General features: G+C 43.5%; 1 protein-coding gene across 3 annotated transcripts in view; it reads left to right on the top strand.

Annotated features, from left to right (window-relative positions):
• The window catches only part of mrtfba (myocardin related transcription factor Ba), a 46,476-nt gene extending 26,246 nt beyond the window's left edge, over nucleotides 1-20,230 (top strand). For 2 of the 3 annotated variants that reach the window (XM_018740566.2, XM_018740573.2), the window contains exons 4-17: nucleotides 5,519-5,584; nucleotides 7,843-7,898; nucleotides 8,500-8,575; nucleotides 9,149-9,310; nucleotides 10,177-10,349; nucleotides 10,738-10,878; nucleotides 12,348-12,598; nucleotides 13,128-13,296; nucleotides 13,476-14,270; nucleotides 14,652-14,789; nucleotides 17,542-17,688; nucleotides 17,794-17,913; nucleotides 18,262-18,322; nucleotides 18,982-20,230. In XM_018740566.2, the coding sequence (XP_018596082.1) occupies nucleotides 5,519-5,584; nucleotides 7,843-7,898; nucleotides 8,500-8,575; nucleotides 9,149-9,310; nucleotides 10,177-10,349; nucleotides 10,738-10,878; nucleotides 12,348-12,598; nucleotides 13,128-13,296; nucleotides 13,476-14,270; nucleotides 14,652-14,789; nucleotides 17,542-17,688; nucleotides 17,794-17,913; nucleotides 18,262-18,322; nucleotides 18,982-19,460 (2,834 nt within the window). In that variant the 3' untranslated portion in view covers nucleotides 19,461-20,230. Of the gene's footprint in view, nucleotides 1-426; nucleotides 3,104-3,342; nucleotides 3,425-5,518; nucleotides 5,585-7,842; nucleotides 7,899-8,499; nucleotides 8,576-9,148; nucleotides 9,311-10,176; nucleotides 10,350-10,737; nucleotides 10,879-12,347; nucleotides 12,599-13,127; nucleotides 13,297-13,475; nucleotides 14,271-14,651; nucleotides 14,790-17,541; nucleotides 17,689-17,793; nucleotides 17,914-18,261; nucleotides 18,323-18,981 lie in introns of those variants that run through there. The other variant, XM_018740582.2, reaches the window with a different exon arrangement.

A 20,230-nucleotide genomic window follows, 5' to 3' on the forward strand; every position in this document is an offset into this window, starting at 1 on the left:
TGTAATTTTCATTTTTAAATTCAAGAAGTTTTGTTAAAATGATCATTTTTTGCTTTGAACTCATCGTTTGTAAAATGTTGTCTTGCCGTATTAATTGAATCTTTAATGCAAAAAATAGAGTGCTAGAGACCAACGAAATCAATGAAAACAATGCAAATGAATTTGCATTGACCAAACAAGTTTACATTGTTTTGATAGTCCAAAGAGGGACCATAATTTTTAAGATTATAAGAGGTGAAATTAATAAACAAGGGTTTATGGAGATTGACAATTTAATGCCAAACTACAACTATGTAGAAGACTACATGGTGGCTGTGGTCTCATCCCACTCAGCTGTCAGCAGGCATGTGAAATTCAAAGTCTGTCCTTGTAAGTTGAGGTAGGGTTGTTAAATGAAATTCCTTGTAAAGTCCAAGTGTACTAACTAGAATGGGTGTGGGTAGGGTATGACGGTATTTGAAAATTGGACTAAATGTGTTTTCTTGTATTTTGAGGTCAGTTTGGAAATACGTATTTTCCGTGAAAAATATTTTTTAAAAAATGTGTCATCCAAGTAAGAACTAAAGAAGAAAGCAGATATAAAAAAGAATAGCTTCCCCTACAAGGCTTGTGACAAAAAATTTTGAGATTGCATAATTAAAGTAGATCACTGATATCAATAAGGAACTTTTCCATCTAGCCTCCCCTGCTTCTGAAATAACATCTCTTTTCCCCAGTGATTATCTCAATCACTAGCCTGTATTCCATTTCTGTTTAACCATAAAACACAGGTCAAACTACTTATTAAAATGTCAGAGTAGGATGGGAAAGGCAGAGCGATGCTGCAATTTGTTTTTTCTTAAGTTGTTGGATAATGTGCCAAAAACAAATATAAACAAGTATAAATACAGTTCAAGCATACAAGTAAAACATTTGTGGAATTGTGAAATATTGTTCAGTATAAATAATACACACATTCTTACATAATTAAATGGTTAGAGTATAAATGTGCAATGGATGAATGCACATTCACAAATTCAAATATGTAAATCAATAGAAACGACTTTGAGTCGGTCAAATGAGCCCCACCAAGCAGCAGTGTGTTTGCTAATATAGTGGTAATGGCAGAAGTTAATATACCTTGCTGTGTTGAATGTAATCTAGACATTGGATAAGGCCATGTTAGAGCTGACAGTTGTTACTCTACTATTAATTAGTGCAGCTGCATGCATTATGTGCATCTTAAGAGTCAAAGTAACCTATTGTTATTGTTACTCTTGATCCTCAACACAAACACAAATGAGACTTCATAACTGGATTTCTTAGTAAATCCAAATTCTCCCTTATCACTGTCACAAGCAATAAAAGCTTAATGCAGATGTCCATTAAATTATTCATGGCTTAGGTTCTGTAGGAAACCTTGAAAAATCAAATGAAGTCTACTAAAGCCTACTAATTACCAAAAATAAAAATCCATAATGTTCACAACCTTCTATTTAATGGCGATTGTTGACGGATTCATTACGTTCAGCTTACAAGTCCATGTATTTCACAGTCGCACGGTGTGATGGGCGTTGCAGGACTAGAAGAATACTGCTTCGTAATTCACACAGCTCACAAGGGAGGTAAATATGCAAACCTAGTGTTAGTCATAAGATTCTCATCTGCCTTCAGAATTAATCTGTAGGGCAAAAATTGGGGATAAATCATTTTCAGTGAGATATGTGGACAGGAAGTTTCACACCAACACTCCTACCTCAGGCTGTGCGTTGGCTGTGTTTGCAGGTCATTTTACTTTGACCAACGATGATGGAGGGCAGCGTTAAGGTCAGTTAGTCAGTGACTGGAAATGTCAACCCAGCTGACCCGACATTCTTGCCTGTGTGCTGTGTGTTACCCTTATTGACAGTTCCTCCTTATGTTAACCGTTGGACCGTGAGCCCGTCTCCTCCTCGATCACATTTTTGCGTGCATTCTCATTTCTCGGAGGTGTCACGATCCCCGGAGCCCATCTCGCACGCCTCCTCGTTCCGTGGCACGGCTTCACTTGGTCCGATTTGCGTAACACAAATTCCTCATTGACCTTAAGAGAATGCTTCTCGGTTCTCTTAGTCACAAAATGCCAGTAAGGCGCAAACGGTAAAAATACTATTTTGATGATATTTTTTAACACGTTAGCACTTTCGAAGCATTTACATTTATTCACTTTGCGGACTCCAAAGCAACATATAGCTTAGAGACAAACAAGACTTGTAATGGAAGGTTAACCAGTTTGTTGTGGACTGATTACACAGTGTTTAATTAACACAAGCGTTTTGTTTGCAGCAGCTTGCTATTATTTAGGACCACATGAAAAACTTTAATTATCCTAATAGCTATAGAGTGTTTACTCATTTTTGCACAATGACACAACAGTGTGTGGTTCGCCAGCATATGTTCTCAGTTGTCGTAATTTTTCGTTGCCTTCTCAGAATTTTGAGACTATGCATGTTGTGTAAACAAGTGCAGCCGTGTCCTTATGGGTCCTAACATTTTAAAAGTAGTGGTATACTTCCTGTTTCTCAAGATACAAATATTACAGCAGCACATATTGTCTCTTGTAGATCAAGCCAGGTATGCTTTGATAAAGGGAAAGCGTAAAATTTTTATGGTGCTAGCCTCAAAGTTTTGCTGTTTCCAGGAGATGGTAGGTTTATTTTGTCATCTAGTTTTGGCTACATATGAGGGCTACAGTGTGTTGCTCTGATTTTTATGTGAAATTCAGCCCAATATACTAGACCTTGAGTGCAGTTAAGGTAGTGCCAAGGGTTAACATCAGCTTCGCTGGGCCCTCTCCCTAACCTTTCATTGGCTGCGTGGAATCACAACGGTGAGAGTCCAGAGACGCACACAGTGAGAAGGCACAGGAGGGAAAAGATAGCGCGGTGCAGGGCAGGAGTAACTAGGGTGACCTTTAATGGAGTGCTCTGAGATGTCTCACACCAAGACACTTTCCCCTGAGACCTCGCTCTGGACCTCCTCACTCGGGACGGGCGCAAGAGCCCACGTCACGTCCACCTGCCCGGTACGACGGCTGGCCCGGATGTAGAGACCTCCAGCATCTGCAGCAGCACCTTCAGATCAGGTGCAGCTACCCCCCCTCCCCCCAACGGGGCATCACCACTGAGAGCTAAAGCTGCAATATGGCCAGTGTGTTCTCCTCTTTAATAATTCATGCTGAAATCCCTTTGTTAGATTGGAGCAGTTCTAGCTCTGCTTCAGCAGTCCTATTTTTATGTGATGATGATCGCATACCACTCAGGATGTCTTGTTTGCAATCTGTTTGTGTATGGTCATTATAACAACTTTACCTTATGTGCCTAGACTTCATCTTCTCCAATGTATATATTGGATATATTTCTGTACTCCGTGGCAGCTGCGTGACAAAGGAGTGTTTTTTACCAAGGTGAGACAACTTACTCTTTTGGGAGCCCCGCATCCACACGGTAATTTTTACTGTGTACATATGACACAATGTTTGACCACGGGCTTGCGACAGATAGACAGAACCGGAACTAAAGCTTGTTTCGCCTGTTCTCTTTTGGCGGTTTGCAATTGAAATCAATCTCAAGAACTGATGTGAGTCTAGAGTCTGGAAGTTTGTTTTTTCCTGATCATTTGGGTTTGTTTAAGACCACTGGGTCTCAGAATTCCAAATGACTTCTGGCAACTGTTTTGTTTCTCTTAGTTGTCATGTTTTCTTATTAAACATGTACATCAGAACTCTTGTAGTCATTTGTGAAGTAATTTTATACCATGACATTTAAAACATGGAAGCCACAGTTTCTCCTTTTACAGAAATTCTCTTTGTTGGATAACGTTGGTATTTATTACTGTGCTCTGTGGAAGGTTTCACATTTGGTATTGTTTCCAAAAATTGGTTTGCCTCATGTGAGCTGTTGTACCAACTCCAAAAATGTTGAAGAGCAGAAAATCAACCCAGACTTTTTAGCTTAATGCTCCTGAACAAGTGGATCATAGAGGATGCCTGGTCTAAACAGACCCAAATCGGGAAAGGGGGGCTTGTTTAATGCCGTGGCCCCACTTTACCCTTTACCTATGAGCACAATGTGGCTTCTTCTCACCTCTAACCCTAACTCACCCTTCAGCTCTTGCAGCTGCCCAGTTTATTTTTTGCCAGGGGTGAGTCAGTGTTTTTCTCCCATGGAGTGATATTTCCTCGGGGTTTAAGGTTTGAGTGGCTCAAAAGAGGCACGATGTGGAGCACATCATTAGTCAACTCCTGCTGCATGTTGTCTGACCGTGTTGTGCTGTGTTTTGGAGATTGAGATAGCTTGCATCTTAAAGTGTTTGTAAATATTTCAAATAAGCTTATGTTATTGTTTATTATGACCAAATCTACTAGTACAACTCACTCAGTAGTGCTCATTTAATACTGTACTGCTCTTCACATGACATCACCGGAGCGCATTCGCTCAATTTAGAGCTGAATGACTCACATCTGTGCTGGAGTCATCTCAAAAAATGGTTTGAATTGTATAAAGGTATTTTTTTCTATCATATAAATCAAACTGGTAATGCTTTATATAAGGATGTATGTAAATGCTTATGCTTTAGAGGATATTCAGTGTGTCTTAATCACTGAGGGGGGGGGATCATACTGAAAAAAGTAAAATGTTTCCACGTACTTTTCAATTACTTCTACGGTCATTTAATGGTGCCACATTTTGATCGGAAGGTTTTTGTGAAGTTCAATATGGTTCATGACCACTTCAGAGGTCTTTTAGAAAGTTGGTAACATTTTACTCAAAGCGTACACCTTAACAGCTTGTGTTGTCCTACTCAGATTATTTTGGATTCTAGAAAGATGACCCATAATTCAGGATAGAATTCAGAATAATCTGAATTTCAGTTAACACATTTATTGGTATACAGCTTCTTTGTACTGTGTCAAATCAGTGTTTGGTGCATTCATTTGAGCCACAAAGTTAAGGTATGATATTTGGTAGTTAGGACTACATTTCAGGTGTTGTTCACCGAAAATATTGAAATAACTTGCAGTCTTTCGTTAGTTTTGCTTCTTCGCATGTGTTTTCCCTTAGAGCAGTTGCTATGTGATTACTGTAAAACTTAGAACTTGTCGGTACTCAGAAATGTATACTTTACAATTTTTTTTTTATTTTTAAAGCCAAAAATATGCCACTATGTTCTTTCTAAGTAATCCTTTTGCTTTCTGGTATAGTCATTTTTTCGGTGCTTGATGGAAAGGAAATGCACGGGATTTCTGTGGTAGGCTGAGTGTCCATATGTGTGTGAGAGAGCGCGTCTGTACGAAAGCAAGTGCTCGCATACAAAACCCTGCGTGTGCGTGTGAGTGAAGGAGAGAAAGCACTTGTGTGTGACTGTGTGTTTCGCTCAGGAGGCAAGATTATATAACGGCACATCCTGCTCTGACACCCAGCCCCTGACGTGCCGGAGGGCAGCCTTGCAGCAGTGTGTGCCGCTGAGCCTAATCCTCCAGCTTTCTGCTTTTCCACAGTCCTCCAACTCCGACTGCAGCAGCGACGCACCCGTGAACAGCTGGTGGACCAGGGCATCATGCCTCGTAAGTATGGCAAATGCCTCCCGACCCTCTCCGTCCACGTTGTCACGACAGCAGCTTCTGAGTTATTGGGAGATAAAAATGCGTATCTTTCATAACTTTCGCCTAATCTCATTCCAAAACCAGAAGTTGTACAAAGTATGAAACCCGTAAACAGTTTTCTTATTAATTAAATTCGGAACAATGAATGGGTCTGCACACTTTTCTGTTTTGTTTGCTTAGTTTTTAACCGCTTTCAAAGCTTGTGTGTGTGAGTAATTAATTGAAGTCCGTTTTAAGATCAGCGTATAGAAGGCTGGTTACACGTTCAGTGGATGCTTAAAACAGAGGTTTGCATCGATCCCATGCAAACGGGTGCTTAAGTGTTGCATGGGTCTGGAGTTTGAGCTCAGCAACATTAACAGTCAGACTATAGAACAGGCATGACTGACTTGGAGTACAGAGGTATTGAGATTAAGGTCTTTGTAAAGCATGATGCTGACTACATATTTCAGAAATTTCCCAAGAAACTGGAATATATTTAACCCTTCTGATATGGTTAGCTGCTTCACCGGGATTTACGCAATGAAGAATTAATCCATGTGTTGCCCGGCATTACTACAGAAATTATAATAAGATTGCGGAACTGAGTAAAGTAGGTTTAAAGCTCATTGTTCTCATCCCTTGTGGGAACAGACAGTCTTGCAGAGCTGCCCTGCATTACTCTGTCACAACCACTTCCTGTTGTTCCACTTGTCTTCGGGTTTCTGTTGCCTGTGTCCCAAGTCAAAGTCTGGAGATGTTACCTTCATGTGTTCTAACCATGTGTCGGTACTTTACATGTCTGTTTCCAACTTTCACACACCGACAAGGTGTACCTCGCTACAGAGCATCAACCGCTTGTGTATTCTCGCCGTGTTTGCTGAATAAGCTACAGAGAGGCTATAATTTTAACTTGAAACGTTTTACTGCCTCGGTACCTCAGTGTTCCCTCACTTTGCCTGTGTCGGTTATCAGAGCCTATTGGCTGAAAGGAATTACACTGTGCATGAAGGATCTTGTGGGGTGTGGCGGTGCCATGAGTATCGCGCTATTTCCCACGCTGCTGTATTGATCCTTTTCAGTTGTGTCGGAGCGGTTCCTGTCCCTCCGTCTACCCGACAGTGGCCGTTTCAGAATCATACGCAAAAGCTGCCCACAGACCCCCTCACAGGGTCCGATCTGCCTTCGGCTTAAAGTGGTCATTTCAGTGACCTGTGTCCAGATCACCATGGTGACAGTGCTTCGTTCTTCCAGGTTTAGGAACTCTTGTGTGTACTTTGTACTATATGTCATATTGTTCGCTGACCAAAAATTAAACCTTCCCTTGGCTGCATGAAAAGTTACAATGGTTACAATGACCTATTTACAATATGATGAGTCCAGACTTTTTGTTTCCTGGTGCAGAATGAGTCATAGGAAGCAAGACTCAATAACCTAGTCTCGAGTAACAGTCTGTCAAGTATAAAAACCAAGAAATCCATTTCTCTTGAAACTTATCCCTCACTTTTTCAGTTTGCGAACCCTCACGTTATATGACACTCATTGATTGTCAATCTTAAAATGTATGAATTTTAATTTCCTTGATGAATGCTGAGTATGCATGCATCTTGGGAAAGATAGAAATGCAGCTGATGATTTTGGCCCTTTGAATTTGTGTTTCTACAAGGTATGAGGGTATTGAGCCTCGGCTTTGGTTCGAATCATTCATTTCAAAATGTCTGCTTTCCCATTTTCATCTTTTTGTCCTTAGCTGCTAGTACCCTGACAATTTTCCGTTGCCTTTATGCAGTTAGTAGTCCCTCTCTGTCTCTCTATTAGTCACTTGTTGAGAATTAAACATCAGTTTTACGCTGGATAACTTTCTGCGTAGATGAGAATACCAAAATGTATAGTCATCAAGAAGATGCCAGTTGCAGTATCAGTTGGGGTGATGTATCATTCTGAAATCACTGTGGTGAAGTGTAATTACGTTTAACCTTCTTACTACGTTTGAATTTTAGTTTTACGTTTGAATTGAGCTCATGTTATTTTTACATTTTAATACGGTATTGTAAAATTACAAAAACTAACCAGGATGTTTTGTTCTTATACAGAAACTAAACATAATTGTGCATTGACTGATACCAAATGAGATACTCCTCATGAAAGGCAGTTGCACACGTTTAAGGGGTGCAGTCTGCGTCGTTAAATGACTGATGAAAGGTCGAGTCGTGACCCTGACCCGGTCTTCCGTTCTGCAGCCCTGAAGAGCCCTGCAGCCTTCCACGAGCAGATCCGCAGCCTGGAGAGGGCCCGGGTAAGCCATCGCAAATGCGGCTTGTCCTTCACCTTGAGTAGCCTAGGCAGCCTGACCAGCCCTGACCAGCCTACCCCGGCTTAGAGATTGTCGGCATAGTCCGTCTTGTGCTTGCGCACTTCATTGGATATTAAGGACGTTTTAATATTATATTTATTAATGTTTTCATTAATATGTATGAAGTCATGATTAAATCAGGAAGCAGTACTATTTTATCCATCGGGGTCCCGACATTTAGTCAAAAGAGAGAGTCCACTTGCTGGAGGCTAGTTTTTTCACTCAGTTAAAAAGTTTACCCAGGAATTGAGCCAACGTGGCTTCCTAGCTCTTCTACAGTGATTCCCGGAGATGTTGGACACTTGTTGCTCTGCTCTGACTGTTCTTTTCAGTTTGTCCCAGGCAAGCATTGCCCAAGTGAACTCAAACTTTTGCTGGTACTGTAGGTGCCACCTACCAGCACTTAGTACATAGCCTTTTAATGCATGTGTGCCTTGTACTTGCTCCAAGAATGCTGATGCCTTTTCAATTCACATCCTGCACTGCTGTGAAGCTTTTCATCTGAAAATGTTTGGTCTGTGTGAAAACTTTGTTCTTCTTTCAGACGGAGAACTTCCTGAAGCACAAGATCCGCAGTCGGCCCGAACGCTCTGAGCTGGTGCGCATGCACATTCTTCAAGGTGAGGCCTCTCCCACGATGGCGGAGTGTCGAGTTCTCCGAGTTTCCTGCCAATCGCTTTGGCTGCAGTGGCCTGCAAAACACAGGATTAAGGGCTCGAGTGCCAGCTCCTGTTCCAGCTGAGTGCCATGTTATTTTAGGCCCGGGTGCCAAGGGCCCTCTCGGACGTGGCGTTTCCTCTCTTCCCTAATGACAAACCAGAACCTATAAGATAGAGGTTTTAGTACGGTGTTTGCCTTTGCCTTCTCTCTAAATCACTTTAACACGGCAAAGAACCTGCAGACTATTTATTATATGCAGCAAACTGCTGAGGAGGGTCTCCGTGGTTTTATGTGGAGTATACAATTGATAGATTAAATACGATTTAAAACAAAACTTTCAGAAAGCAGGAGTGATTCTTCCAGAAACACAGTATAATACAGTAATGGGATTTTTACAATTGTTAAAAGGTTTTAGTGAGCTGAGTGAGTGAGGTGATATGTAAAAACCTAGGGTGATTTAGGGAAGTACAGACCTGGCGTACCGACTGCACCCGAGCTGTGACCAGGACACCGATGAGACCCATGTGTTGCAGAGACTCTGGCAGAGCCCTCGCTTCAGGCCACCCAGCTGAAGCTAAAGAGGGCCCGGCTGGCCGATGACCTCAACGAGAAGATCGCGCAGCGCCCAGGGCCCATGGAGCTGGTGGAGAAGAACATCCTTCCTGTGGACTCTAGTGTCAAGGAGGCCATCATCGGTGAGCGAGACCACCAGTGGTGCAGTGGGAAGACAGATAGTAGACTTCTGAAACACAATACCAAAAACACACACGCACTGGCTGAAACCACTTGTCCTGAGCCGGAGCTGAACCCGCAAAACACAGAGTGCAAGGCTGGAGGGGAGAGGACACATCCAGGATGGCACGGGCAATCTGTCACAAAGCACCCAAGCAGGACTCAAACCTCAGAGAGCGGGACCCGGCCAAGTCGACCGCACCACAATGCCAGAAAGTTGCCTGCAATAATGTTATTAAAGAAGCACCATTATTCTGTTCCACATGCAAGAACACCCTTCTTTATATAAATGTTGAAGATATCCTGAATAAATGTGCTGTATTCACTGATCATTAAACACATTAGCTGCCTGAAATTGAAGCTAAACAGAAACATTAACAATAATGCATACAACTTACGGGAAAATGCAGTGATGCATAATTTTATACACATCACAACATAATACCTATTGTTTCGTTATATACAAGGTTAGATTTTTACACTGTCCTGCTTGTAGTGGTTTACCTAATTTATACAGCCGTGTAGCAATTCAGGAAAAGTACGGTAATCGGCAGTACTTGACATCACCTCTAACCAGAATGCTGCTTGCTGCCCCAATAACAAATGAAACAGTTCAGTGAAAAGGATTACACTGTTCGCAGCAAGTGAGATTTCAATTTAGCATTCAAGGGAATTGGAAGCTTTATCAGCAACTGGTATTCCTTCTCCTCTAGGTGGTTTCACACAACAGTTGTCTGTTATTTTGCCGTCGGCCACAAAGTCCCTCTGTAATGCTCACGTTTATTTAAAAAGAATTGCTTGGCACTGAAGCCTCTGGTTGATCCCACAGTCGGCCAGGTGAACTATCCCAAGACACTGGACATGTACCCATTTGAGGAAGACAGCAGCGATGCCCTCTCTCCAGAACAGCCTGCCAGCCAGGAGTCCCAAGGATCTGCCCCCTCTCCTGGGGAGCCTAGGCCTGTTGAAGCTTCTCCCCCACTGCTGAGTTCTACCATGCAGGTGCAGAAGGCCACTTCCTTCAGACTTCTTATTGATACACTCCCTGTGTCAGCTTGAGCAGGTCATTGGCTCATCAGGGTTCCTTTACCCTGAGCCCCATTTATTTAGCTGATGCTTTTCTCCCAAATAGCTTACAAGGATATACCCATTTATAAAGCTGTGCTGCTGTTGTTAAATGCTGTAATTTTATTTTTAATCGCGCTTAGAATATTACATTCAGATATTTTTCCTATATTTTGAGTTTTTTTTATATATGCATAGTTACGTTGTTGTAATTGGTGTTTTGTTTTGAGGTAGATTTCTCATATGTTACTGCTTGTGGGATGGATTAATGAAGTGTCCAGGTTGAACCGTGCAGTTTATCTTTTGACTTTTTTTTTCAATGCAGTACCATCCTGCTGTGTCCCAGCCTAAAACGGAGCTCCCAAAACCTGTCTCCACCAGTGACCAGCCAGCAGCTCGTCTGGCAGCTGCCCCCCAGTCCATCACCATACCGGCTCCTTCAAAGCCAGGGCCCACACTGGTGAAGGTAAACTGTTAGTATAGCCTTTATGAGGGCATGGGCAAGCTTGCATTAAATAGATGCCCTCTCTAAATATTGTTTAAAAAAAAAGTATAAAAGCTTTTTTGGAAGAGCCAAAGAGGTGAGAATAAGGAATTGCAAAAACCATTCCCCCCCAAACTTTGTGACTTTGCGATGTGATGTCAGGGCTTCCTGTCTAGAAAAGAGTTTTGGGAATTTTTCTCAGAAACATTTATTTAGCTGACACTTTTCTCCAAAGCGACTTACAATGATAAGTTACTTACAGTAGTATCCCCTGTTTATACATCTGGGTAATTTTTACTGTATCCATTCAGGGTAAGTAATTAGACTCAGGGTACTAAAGCAGGCAGTGGGATTTGAATTTGAGCCCTTTGAGCGGAAGGCTATAGCTCTAACTATTATACCACCTGCTCTTAAGTATGGACTATAGCCACAGACTAATTTTAAAATAGCATTAGGGCCCATTTTCATTATTTAATCAAGGGCATTAATTATTAATTATGACAGAAACAATTTTCAGTTCATTTTAAACTCTTAATTTCCCCCCTGATCTCTGGTAGTATAACAAAGACCGGTCTCATTGGTGACCTGTTGACTTTGAGAGCCTCACTGAGTGACTATGGCTGGAATGGCTATTATTCTACAGTGTATCCTGTATCTTGTTCTACTGAACAGATGTCACCTTCCTCTTTAGATGTTCCAATTCTTACCTTATTTCCTCATCCTGTTTTTTCAATTTTGTGGTACATTGTTTGAAAGTGTAACAATAAGATCAGGACTGTGTATAATCTGGAGCTTTAGCAAAGGGACATCTGTAGTTCAGTTCCTGCCCAGTGATTTAATCAGTTACCATTTGATGGCTACTGTTACTGTTCTTAGTTGATGTTTTAATATTCAGTGACTTTAGAACTAGCTACTTGTGAGGTTATATGTTTCAGTTGAAGCAGTTATTTTGGTCCAGCACTGGTACTTGCATTGGTAACAAATAGAAATTCTTAACGGTTATACTTACCTGCATAGTTTGCAAAGTATCCTGTGTTACAAGCTATGTGGGATATAAGGTGTGGGCGGCATAGTGGCACAGCAAGTAACGCTGCTGTCTGACAGTGCCTGAGGCCGTGGGTTCGATCCCTGCTTAGTCTGTGGCGTTTGCATGTTCTCCCCATGTCTGTGTGGGTTTCCTCCAGGTGCTCTGGTTTCCTCCCACAGTCCAAAGACATGCCGTTCAGGTTCACCCATAGTGTATGAGTGACAGAGAGAGAGAGTGTCTTCTACTGATGTATGGATGAGTGACCCAGTGTAAATAGTGTATCTAGCAGTGTAAGTCACCGCGGTGAATAAGGTGTGTGGGCTCATAACACGACATAGAGTTCATCGGAAGTCGCTTTGGAGGAAAGCGTCTGCTAAATAAATAAATGTAAACGTGTGGTTTTCATGCTTTTACCTTAATGCAGCACAGCCAACCCAAACCAGCCGGAGACAAGAGCCGCAGCAAGAAGGGCAAAGAGCCCAGACCACGAGTCAAAAAGCTGAAGTACCACCAATACATCCCTCCGGACCAGAAGCAGGAGCCTAGCGAGGCGCCCATGGACTCGTCGTACGCACGGCTCCTCCAGCAGCAGCAGCTTTTCCTGCAGCTGCAGATTCTAAGCCAGCAGCAGCAGCAGCACTACAACTACCAGGCCATCCTCCCTGCCCCACTCAAGTAGGCGACGCCCATATCCACAGCTCGTTCGGCCCAGAGATGCATAGTCGTCCGCTGAGTAAAGAGCATATGTGAGAGACAAAATCCTCTTCTGACGCTGGCCAATCTGACGGATTGTCTCACTGTTTAAAAAAGGCAATCACTCCTTTGTATTATGTAAAGTGTGGATGAAACACAGTGTTCAATTGCTTGTACTTTGCTCCTAACTCAGAATGCTGATTTTAGCTAGATCAGTTTTGATGCTCTGTATCTTAAACATACCAAAATTACTTTAGTTAAACATTACAGAATTCTATGTGTGAATTTATAGATAAGTTCAAACCGAGATAAGTTCCTGGTAGATCACAACATTGAGTGTGCAGGTTTAGTTGGTTGGAAGATGGTAGGATCACACAGGGCCCCTTCGCTTAAAATTTGATGAGTGTGGTATTTACTGCTCTGTCTGCATTGTTCCACTTGGTTTGTTTGCTCAATGCTGTAGGATGAGGAAGTCACTCATTTTGTTCATGCTTTCTTCCTTCCTCTTTAGGCCAGTGGCCGAGGGGCAGGCCGGCACTTCCAGCGTAGCTCTGAACAGCAACGGTGGCCTGACTAACTCCATTGTGGTGTCGCTTCCGACCGCTGCCCCTGCACGGCCCAACAACACTCTGGCCAACCGCAAGCCTGGCCCACTGCCAGCCAACCTAGAAGACATGAAGGTGAGCGCTTTAGTGTGCACATCTTTTCTAGCTGAACAGTCTGTTAAATAGTTAAACATTAACACCGGGAAGGTAATTTTATGAATTATATCAAGGAAAACTATGAGCAAAGAGTGTAAGGGAATATAAGGGGTAGGATGGTATTTGGTTTCTTATAAAATCATGAAAATCATCCCCAGGTGGCTGAGTTAAAGATGGAATTGAAGCTTCGGGGGCTCCCAGTGTCAGGGACAAAGACGGACCTCATCGAACGGTTGAGGCCTTTCCAGGAGAGCACCAGTGCCACTACTGTACCACCACCAAGCTTCACCGGGGGCACCCTGTCCCCCTCTGCTATGGAGGTGAATGCCTCTTCAACCGTTCAGCGCCTCTCGCCCATCCAGCAGGGAGTGCCAGAGAGCATGAATTCAACACCCCCAGCATCGCCCATGCCCTTGGAGCTCTGCACTGTTGCCGCAGAGGAGGTGTCGGTGGCCGAACCCTCAAAATCTGCTCCGGTGATGTCTCCACGCAAAGAGGTCCCCGAGGAGAAGGACCGGCGCCTGCACGAGAAGGAGCGGCAAATCGAAGAGCTCATGCGCCGCCTGGAGCAGGAGCAACGCCTGGTGGAGGAGCTGAAGATGCAGTTGGAGGTGGAGAAGAGGGGCCAGCAAGCAGGTCCTGCCCTAGAGCAGAGCCCTCCTGCCCCTGTAAAGGAGGAGAAGAGCATCTCCCAGAACTGCTTGGCCACATGGTCTCCCTTAACCCAGCCTCCTGTGGTCAAACAGGAGGAACCTGCCTCCAATCCTGCCCCAGGCCCAATCCCACCTGTCTCTCTGCCCCCCTTCTTCATCCACCCAAATGTGCCCCAAGTCTTAGGCCAGCCCCAGACTCTGATCCCAACCCAACCAGGCACCACTCAGATCCTAGTGCCAGTCTCACTCCCAACCACAGGCACCACCATCCAACTGCCCAGCACCACTGTCAGCCTGCAGGTATCCTGCCTGCATCTCTCTCTTGTTGTTCCTAGTCCAGACATGATAGTCCTAAGCTGAGGATTTCATTTTTATTAGTGTTTTTTCTCATGCTTTATTATGATTGTAAAACATTGTAATAAATATATAGTATAGTGTAATTTCTAAAATTTTTGTGCATTAAACAGATCATTGTAATTTACTCATCTTTTTTGGGTACTTGAGTATTTGTGATGTTTACAATTACATCATGTTTATGGATCAGTACAGTATTATACTGTAGTATTATGTGGTAAGGGTCTTTATTTGATCATTTAAGTTAGGAAACTTGAAGTAACTTTGTGCAGAGGTAGACGTAAGGCTGCCACTCAGAGGTATAAAATGCCATTTATGACCTTACAGACTCAGCAGATCGTCCAGGCAACAGTACCCACTCAAGCCCAAGATCTCATCCAGCCCTCTGTTCCCAAGATGATCTCTCAGAAAGCAGAGAATTCAGGCCCACAGCACCTGCCCAACCAGAACCATCATTTGACAAAGGTGAGTGACAGTTAGTCCAGAGTAAGCAGACAATTGATGGTTTACATTACAAATCTCAATGGAGAACCACTTAACCAACTAACTATGAACTGTTTGTTGAAGAACCACATTAACTAGAGCCTTCCTTTGTGTGTCCACAGCGGCAGTGCTCTCTGAGCTGCCAGCTACGGGCCTGAATAATCGATTGATTCATTGTCAGTTTGACCTCACGCGGTAACGGCTGCCTGATTTGTACATTACGGAATGCTGTTGGGTGTTAATACGTCTTGTGTTCAAAATGCAATAGAAAGCTAGACATATTAGGTATGCAGGTTTATATCAGTCGTAACGTATGGAAAGCTCAACAAGTCAAAACTTTCCTGAGAATATCAGCTCATGGTAATAGAGCTGTGGACATGTTCTGAAATGGCTCATGTGTACAGAGGCAATAATTAACATTAAGTGTATTCAGCAATGCAATTGAGCTTACTTAGTACTTGATATACTTTGTTTTATTATTTAGCTTATTGCATTATGCTCGTCAGTCTGACCGAAGGAAGTTGTGTTTTATAACGTCAGTGTCTAAGTCTCCTTCCATTGCAAGCAGCTGTTAGTTTTTTTGTGTTTTGTGTGTGTGCTTAGCCAGCGTATCCCACATTGAACTGGAATAAACTACGTGACTGACATAGGAAGACAGTACTTGCCTTCCCTCTACCATGTTGTTACACGGGCTGGTTATGTGAATTCTGCACTAGACCTGTTTCTGGTTATCTGCGCTGTGGGATCTGTTTCTTTATGTTGGAATCCAGTTCAACAGCACTGTCGCTATTTTTGTGTAAGCTGCATACACCAGGAATGTTAATTATGAAGACTCTTTTTCATTTAAAGGCCACACGCTTGGGCTTTCTGGGTCATAGTGGTTATGGCAACCTTTCGTTTTGATACGTCACTTTTAATTGGGTTAATGGTAACAGCTACCCGGGGACAAAATTAACCGTTTCTGTACATCTGATTGGATGGGTAGTGATTGTATAACCTCACAGCTCTGGGGTTACGAGTTCAATTCAAGCTCAGTCTGTGTAGTTTGCATGTTCTCCCTGTGTTTGTGTAGGTTTCCTCAAGGTGCTCAGGTCTACTCCCATAGTCCAAATGCATGTGTTTCAAATCTATGACTCTAAGTTGCCTTTATTGTATGTACTGTATTCTGTTATGTGTGAGTGAATAACTGTGTTATTGCACCTTGATGCACTGGCGTCCCATTCGGAATGTACCCTGCCTCACACCCTATGTTTCCAGCATAGGTTCTGGAGCACCCAGCCCTGCACAGGACGAGAGGTTATTGGTAGTAGGATGAATGAGTATACATTCTGTTACTCGTTTCCACTTGTTTCTTTGAGTAATATTTATTAAAGAAGGATTTTTTTTTTTTTGGACACAACGCACTCCATGGATGCAAGAATCTTTATCACCATACCTCAGATCATTTTTTTTCTAAATAATGGTAGTGGTATTTGCTTAAGGAGTAAACGTATTTTTTTTGGACGGTTAGTCTGGTGCAAGGAAGATGAAAATTGTCCAGGTTGCCAGTATGAAGGATGAGGAATGTGAGCAGTAGGGGGAGGACGCTGTCCTGCTGGGAGATCAAAGCGCAGGGATGTTTCTCCTTCCTTGAAACATCTGGAGGATCCGCCAGCAGGGGCGCGAGGCCATGTGCGTTAGGGTCACAGGGACTGGGCACGTTCATCAAAATTAGCCCGGTTTCTCAAAAAACTGCTTCTTGTGGTGCTCCCGCAAAGGGTGTGTGACTTGGCGATGCGTCTTCGTGTCACATTTGTCTGGTCAGTCACCGTCCGTGCAGGATGGGGTGTTTCTCTCCAAACCACATCAAAAGCTGTCAAGGCCAAAGTCCTGGTGTGGCACCTGTTACTGGAGCTTCTAGTTATAAATAACCATTCTGTGGCCCAGGGGGCCAGTTAACTTTTCACATCATCTGATCTTTCTCTGAGCTCTGCTGCCTCTGTAATGTTTGAATGAGAGGCACATGCCACCATGCATAGTGACTATTCCCTGCTGTGCGCATGGAGCCCATTTCCACCACAACTTAAAAGGTGTGTTGTTTGTTTAAGTTGATTCTGTTTATACTTCTCATTTGCTGGGCTCATCCAGGACTTTAAGCAGGCAGTTGGATGGCAGTTGGACTGTTGCTGTATGGGATGTATTACTTTTTGTATGTACAAATGTAGCGCGTCCTGATGATCAGCTAATCATGTGCACTTAATTTGCAGTGCGTGGTTCTGATCACCTTCGAATTTCATATTGAAGCGGTTAATTATGCGCAGATGGTATTTACGTGTCTTGTTTTTAGCTGAATAATGTCAAAGCAGTCCGTTGCCGTGTGCTCTTTGTCACATGCGGTTAGGTTTATCTGCTGGGACAGCTTGCTGAGGCCTAAACGAGGTTCGTTGTGTTATAATGTAATAAATGGAACTTTGCAGGAGTATTTTCAGTAAAACACAGTCTAAATATTTATGTATAAATTACATGGCATATTTTTTTCTATGGATTGAAGTATTTTACTGAAAAATAAATGGAAGTATTGATGTTCTGAATAACAGTGTAGTCCATGACTGTGTGCCCAATATTCTATTGCTGTGCAAGACTTTTATCCATAGCTGAAATATGTGCTAGTCTAAAGTGTATTCTAGTTTCTCCCATATGGAGAGTAATTTTTTTTTTTTTTTTTTTATAAAACATTTGCTATTTTCTTTTGCAGACCTTTCCAGTGTGCACCACATCAGCTAGCGGTCTCCAGTACAATCCTAACCAGACCCGGGTGATGAAGGAGATTCCCCAGTGTTTTCTAAACAGTTCTCCGGAGGGCAGGTCTTCTACCAGTCTTCCCAATGGGCCCGTGAACAAGGTACTGTTCAGCATTTTGTGTGCAATTGTACCTACATTAAATGCAGGATTTATGTACAAAAGAATACAATATGTAGTTCAACTGAGAAAAGAGTGTCTTCCCCAGACTCCCTCCCCACCCACCTTCATCCTCCAATCGTCTGGCTTCACTGGCCATGCCCCCAAGAGCAAAGACCCACCCCGCTATGAGGAGGCTGTCAAACAGACACGCAGCATGCAGACCCAGGTGAAAGGACCCGTCGATACACTATTTACGTAACCCATCAACAAACGTCCTTTCTGACACCAAGCAAGTGACCCTTGTTCAAGGGTACAACAGCAAGTTCTCTCTCGAGAGGTGTCAGCATTGAGTCGCTTGATCTCAAGTCCAGTTCTTTAACCACTATGCAGACTGCTGTGTAGACGCATATTGCTGATGGGCAACCACAGGAAAATGCAGAAGGTATTTGTGCGACCAGAGCTCCTAATAGCGACGCAAAACACACTGACGTTGCTGTGCTTTACTAATCAGTCTCTGGCATTTGTCAAATGTGACCTTCACTTAGTCTTTCGCTGCTGCGTGTTTTTTGTGCAGGTTCCCACAGCAACCAGCCAGCAGATGGATGACCTGTTTGACATCCTTATTGAGAGTGGAGGTACGCATGCGTGCTGCAGTTGGCCACACAACTACATAGGAAGTTTAACAGTGTATTAATAGCCATTGTTAATACACATGCTTTTTCTGAGTAAAACTTGTTTTATTTGTCCAAATTAAGCTGCTGTGAAAAATGTGTTGGGGAAGAGCTGTTTTTCAGTTGTCTTGTAACTCCAGTAGGTTTGGTTTCCTTCAATTCAGCATTTAGAGTATTATTATTTTTATGAATGATATAGTAATTGCTGTTGAACTGACACCGTTGTCTAACATGACATACATCATTAGATTTGTATGCTAAGCTACTTCCAGTGGTTACCCAGTTAGACAGCTGGGTAATTCTTACTGTAATTCAGGGTAAGTGCCTTCACCAAGGGCACTACAGCAGGGTTAGGAATTTGAAACTAGTTCCTTGGGTTGCAAGACCATGGCTGTAACCACTACACCACCTGCTGCTCCATGCTTACGTTTCTGAGAAATGACAGGACCAGAAAGGGATCAGCCTGGCACTCACGCACTGTGGTGTTCTACCATTATATTAGATGGAATTCAGTCTGTGTGCTTGCAGTGTTTCAGGAGCGTGATGTCCTTTCTTAACGCAAGACTTGATATTCAAAAGTGTTTGGTCATAGTTTTCTAATAATCTTTTGTCTTCTTGTGCAGAAATTTCCCCCTTCATTCGACAGGACCTGCCTCCGCTGACCAAGACGCTGCCTGTGACAGCCAGCATCACAACCCTGCCCATCAACACAGTGCTGTCACGGCCCCCGCCACAGGTGCAGGTGGCCCCACCGCCCTCTCTAACCCTGGACTCCACGCCCAGTCTGGCCACTCTGGCCTCCGACAACCAGCTGGAGGCTTTTCTAGAGGGCACGCTGTCAGGGGAGCCAGAGCCACGGACGTTGGGTTTGGCAGACGAATTGCACTGTCAGCTCCTGGACAACCCCCATTCCCCGATGGACACTTCTGAGTTGCCCTTCATAGACCCCACACCTCCCTGCTCCTTCGACCTGCATGACACTGCCCTGGACAACATGGAGTGGCTGGACCTGACCATGCCGGGGCCCGCCGGGGGACTCACTGCACTGGGCATGTCCACAGACCTGCTGGACACACATGACCTGCAGCTCCATTGGGACTGAGGAACCCTGTGCAGCAGCTCTTCAGCAGCCCTAGGACGTATGCAGTTGTGTGAAATGCACTCACTCAAACCTTTGCACGTTGAGTTGGGGAATGAGGTGGGTTTGTTGTTCCCTGCAGCTGCCTGAGAAGAAAGCTGGGGTAGCTGTGTGTCAAGGCAGCAGAGGATCTGTCTGAACACAGCTGTCCTGCCAAAGGCCGTGCCCTCTCAACAGGTTTGAGCCCACATCTGTGTGGACCCGAGGACCATTGAGCAATGTCCTTCCTGTTCTCTCCCAGAGGACGTGTAAGACATTAGGAACAGCTGTACACCAGAATGGCCATATTCATTTAGGGTGACCTGTCCTTTCTCCATGAGTGTGTGGGTTTAGGGGGAAAGGCAAACGGCTCTTCCTCTGTTCTGTGTTCCTTTGTTGTGCCAAACGAAACCCAGAACCTTGTCAGGCAGCTGATGTCCTCATCCGTCTTACACCTTTGTTTTCTAATTCGCTCTTCTGTTTATCCCAGTGAATGTTGCCCTTATTTCTGTGGTTTGCAACGATGGACACATTCTCCTGTTCACCAATAACTTATTATATGTATGTTTTTTTGGATTTTTTAATTTTTTTTTAAAAGAAAGGCTAACCTTCAGAGACTGTGTTCCGGTATCTGAAATGTTTCATAACCACTGATATCTCAAAAGGATGGAAAAGGATTTTTTTTTTTTTTCCTGTTCAATGTTAGTTTTTATACGTTTCATAACCACAGTTCCGTCAAACTTGAAATGTGAAAA

The sequence above is a fragment of the Scleropages formosus genome, chromosome 20 (assembly GCF_900964775.1).
Source record: "Scleropages formosus chromosome 20, fSclFor1.1, whole genome shotgun sequence".
NCBI classification, from domain to species: Eukaryota; Metazoa; Chordata; class Actinopteri; order Osteoglossiformes; family Osteoglossidae; genus Scleropages; species Scleropages formosus.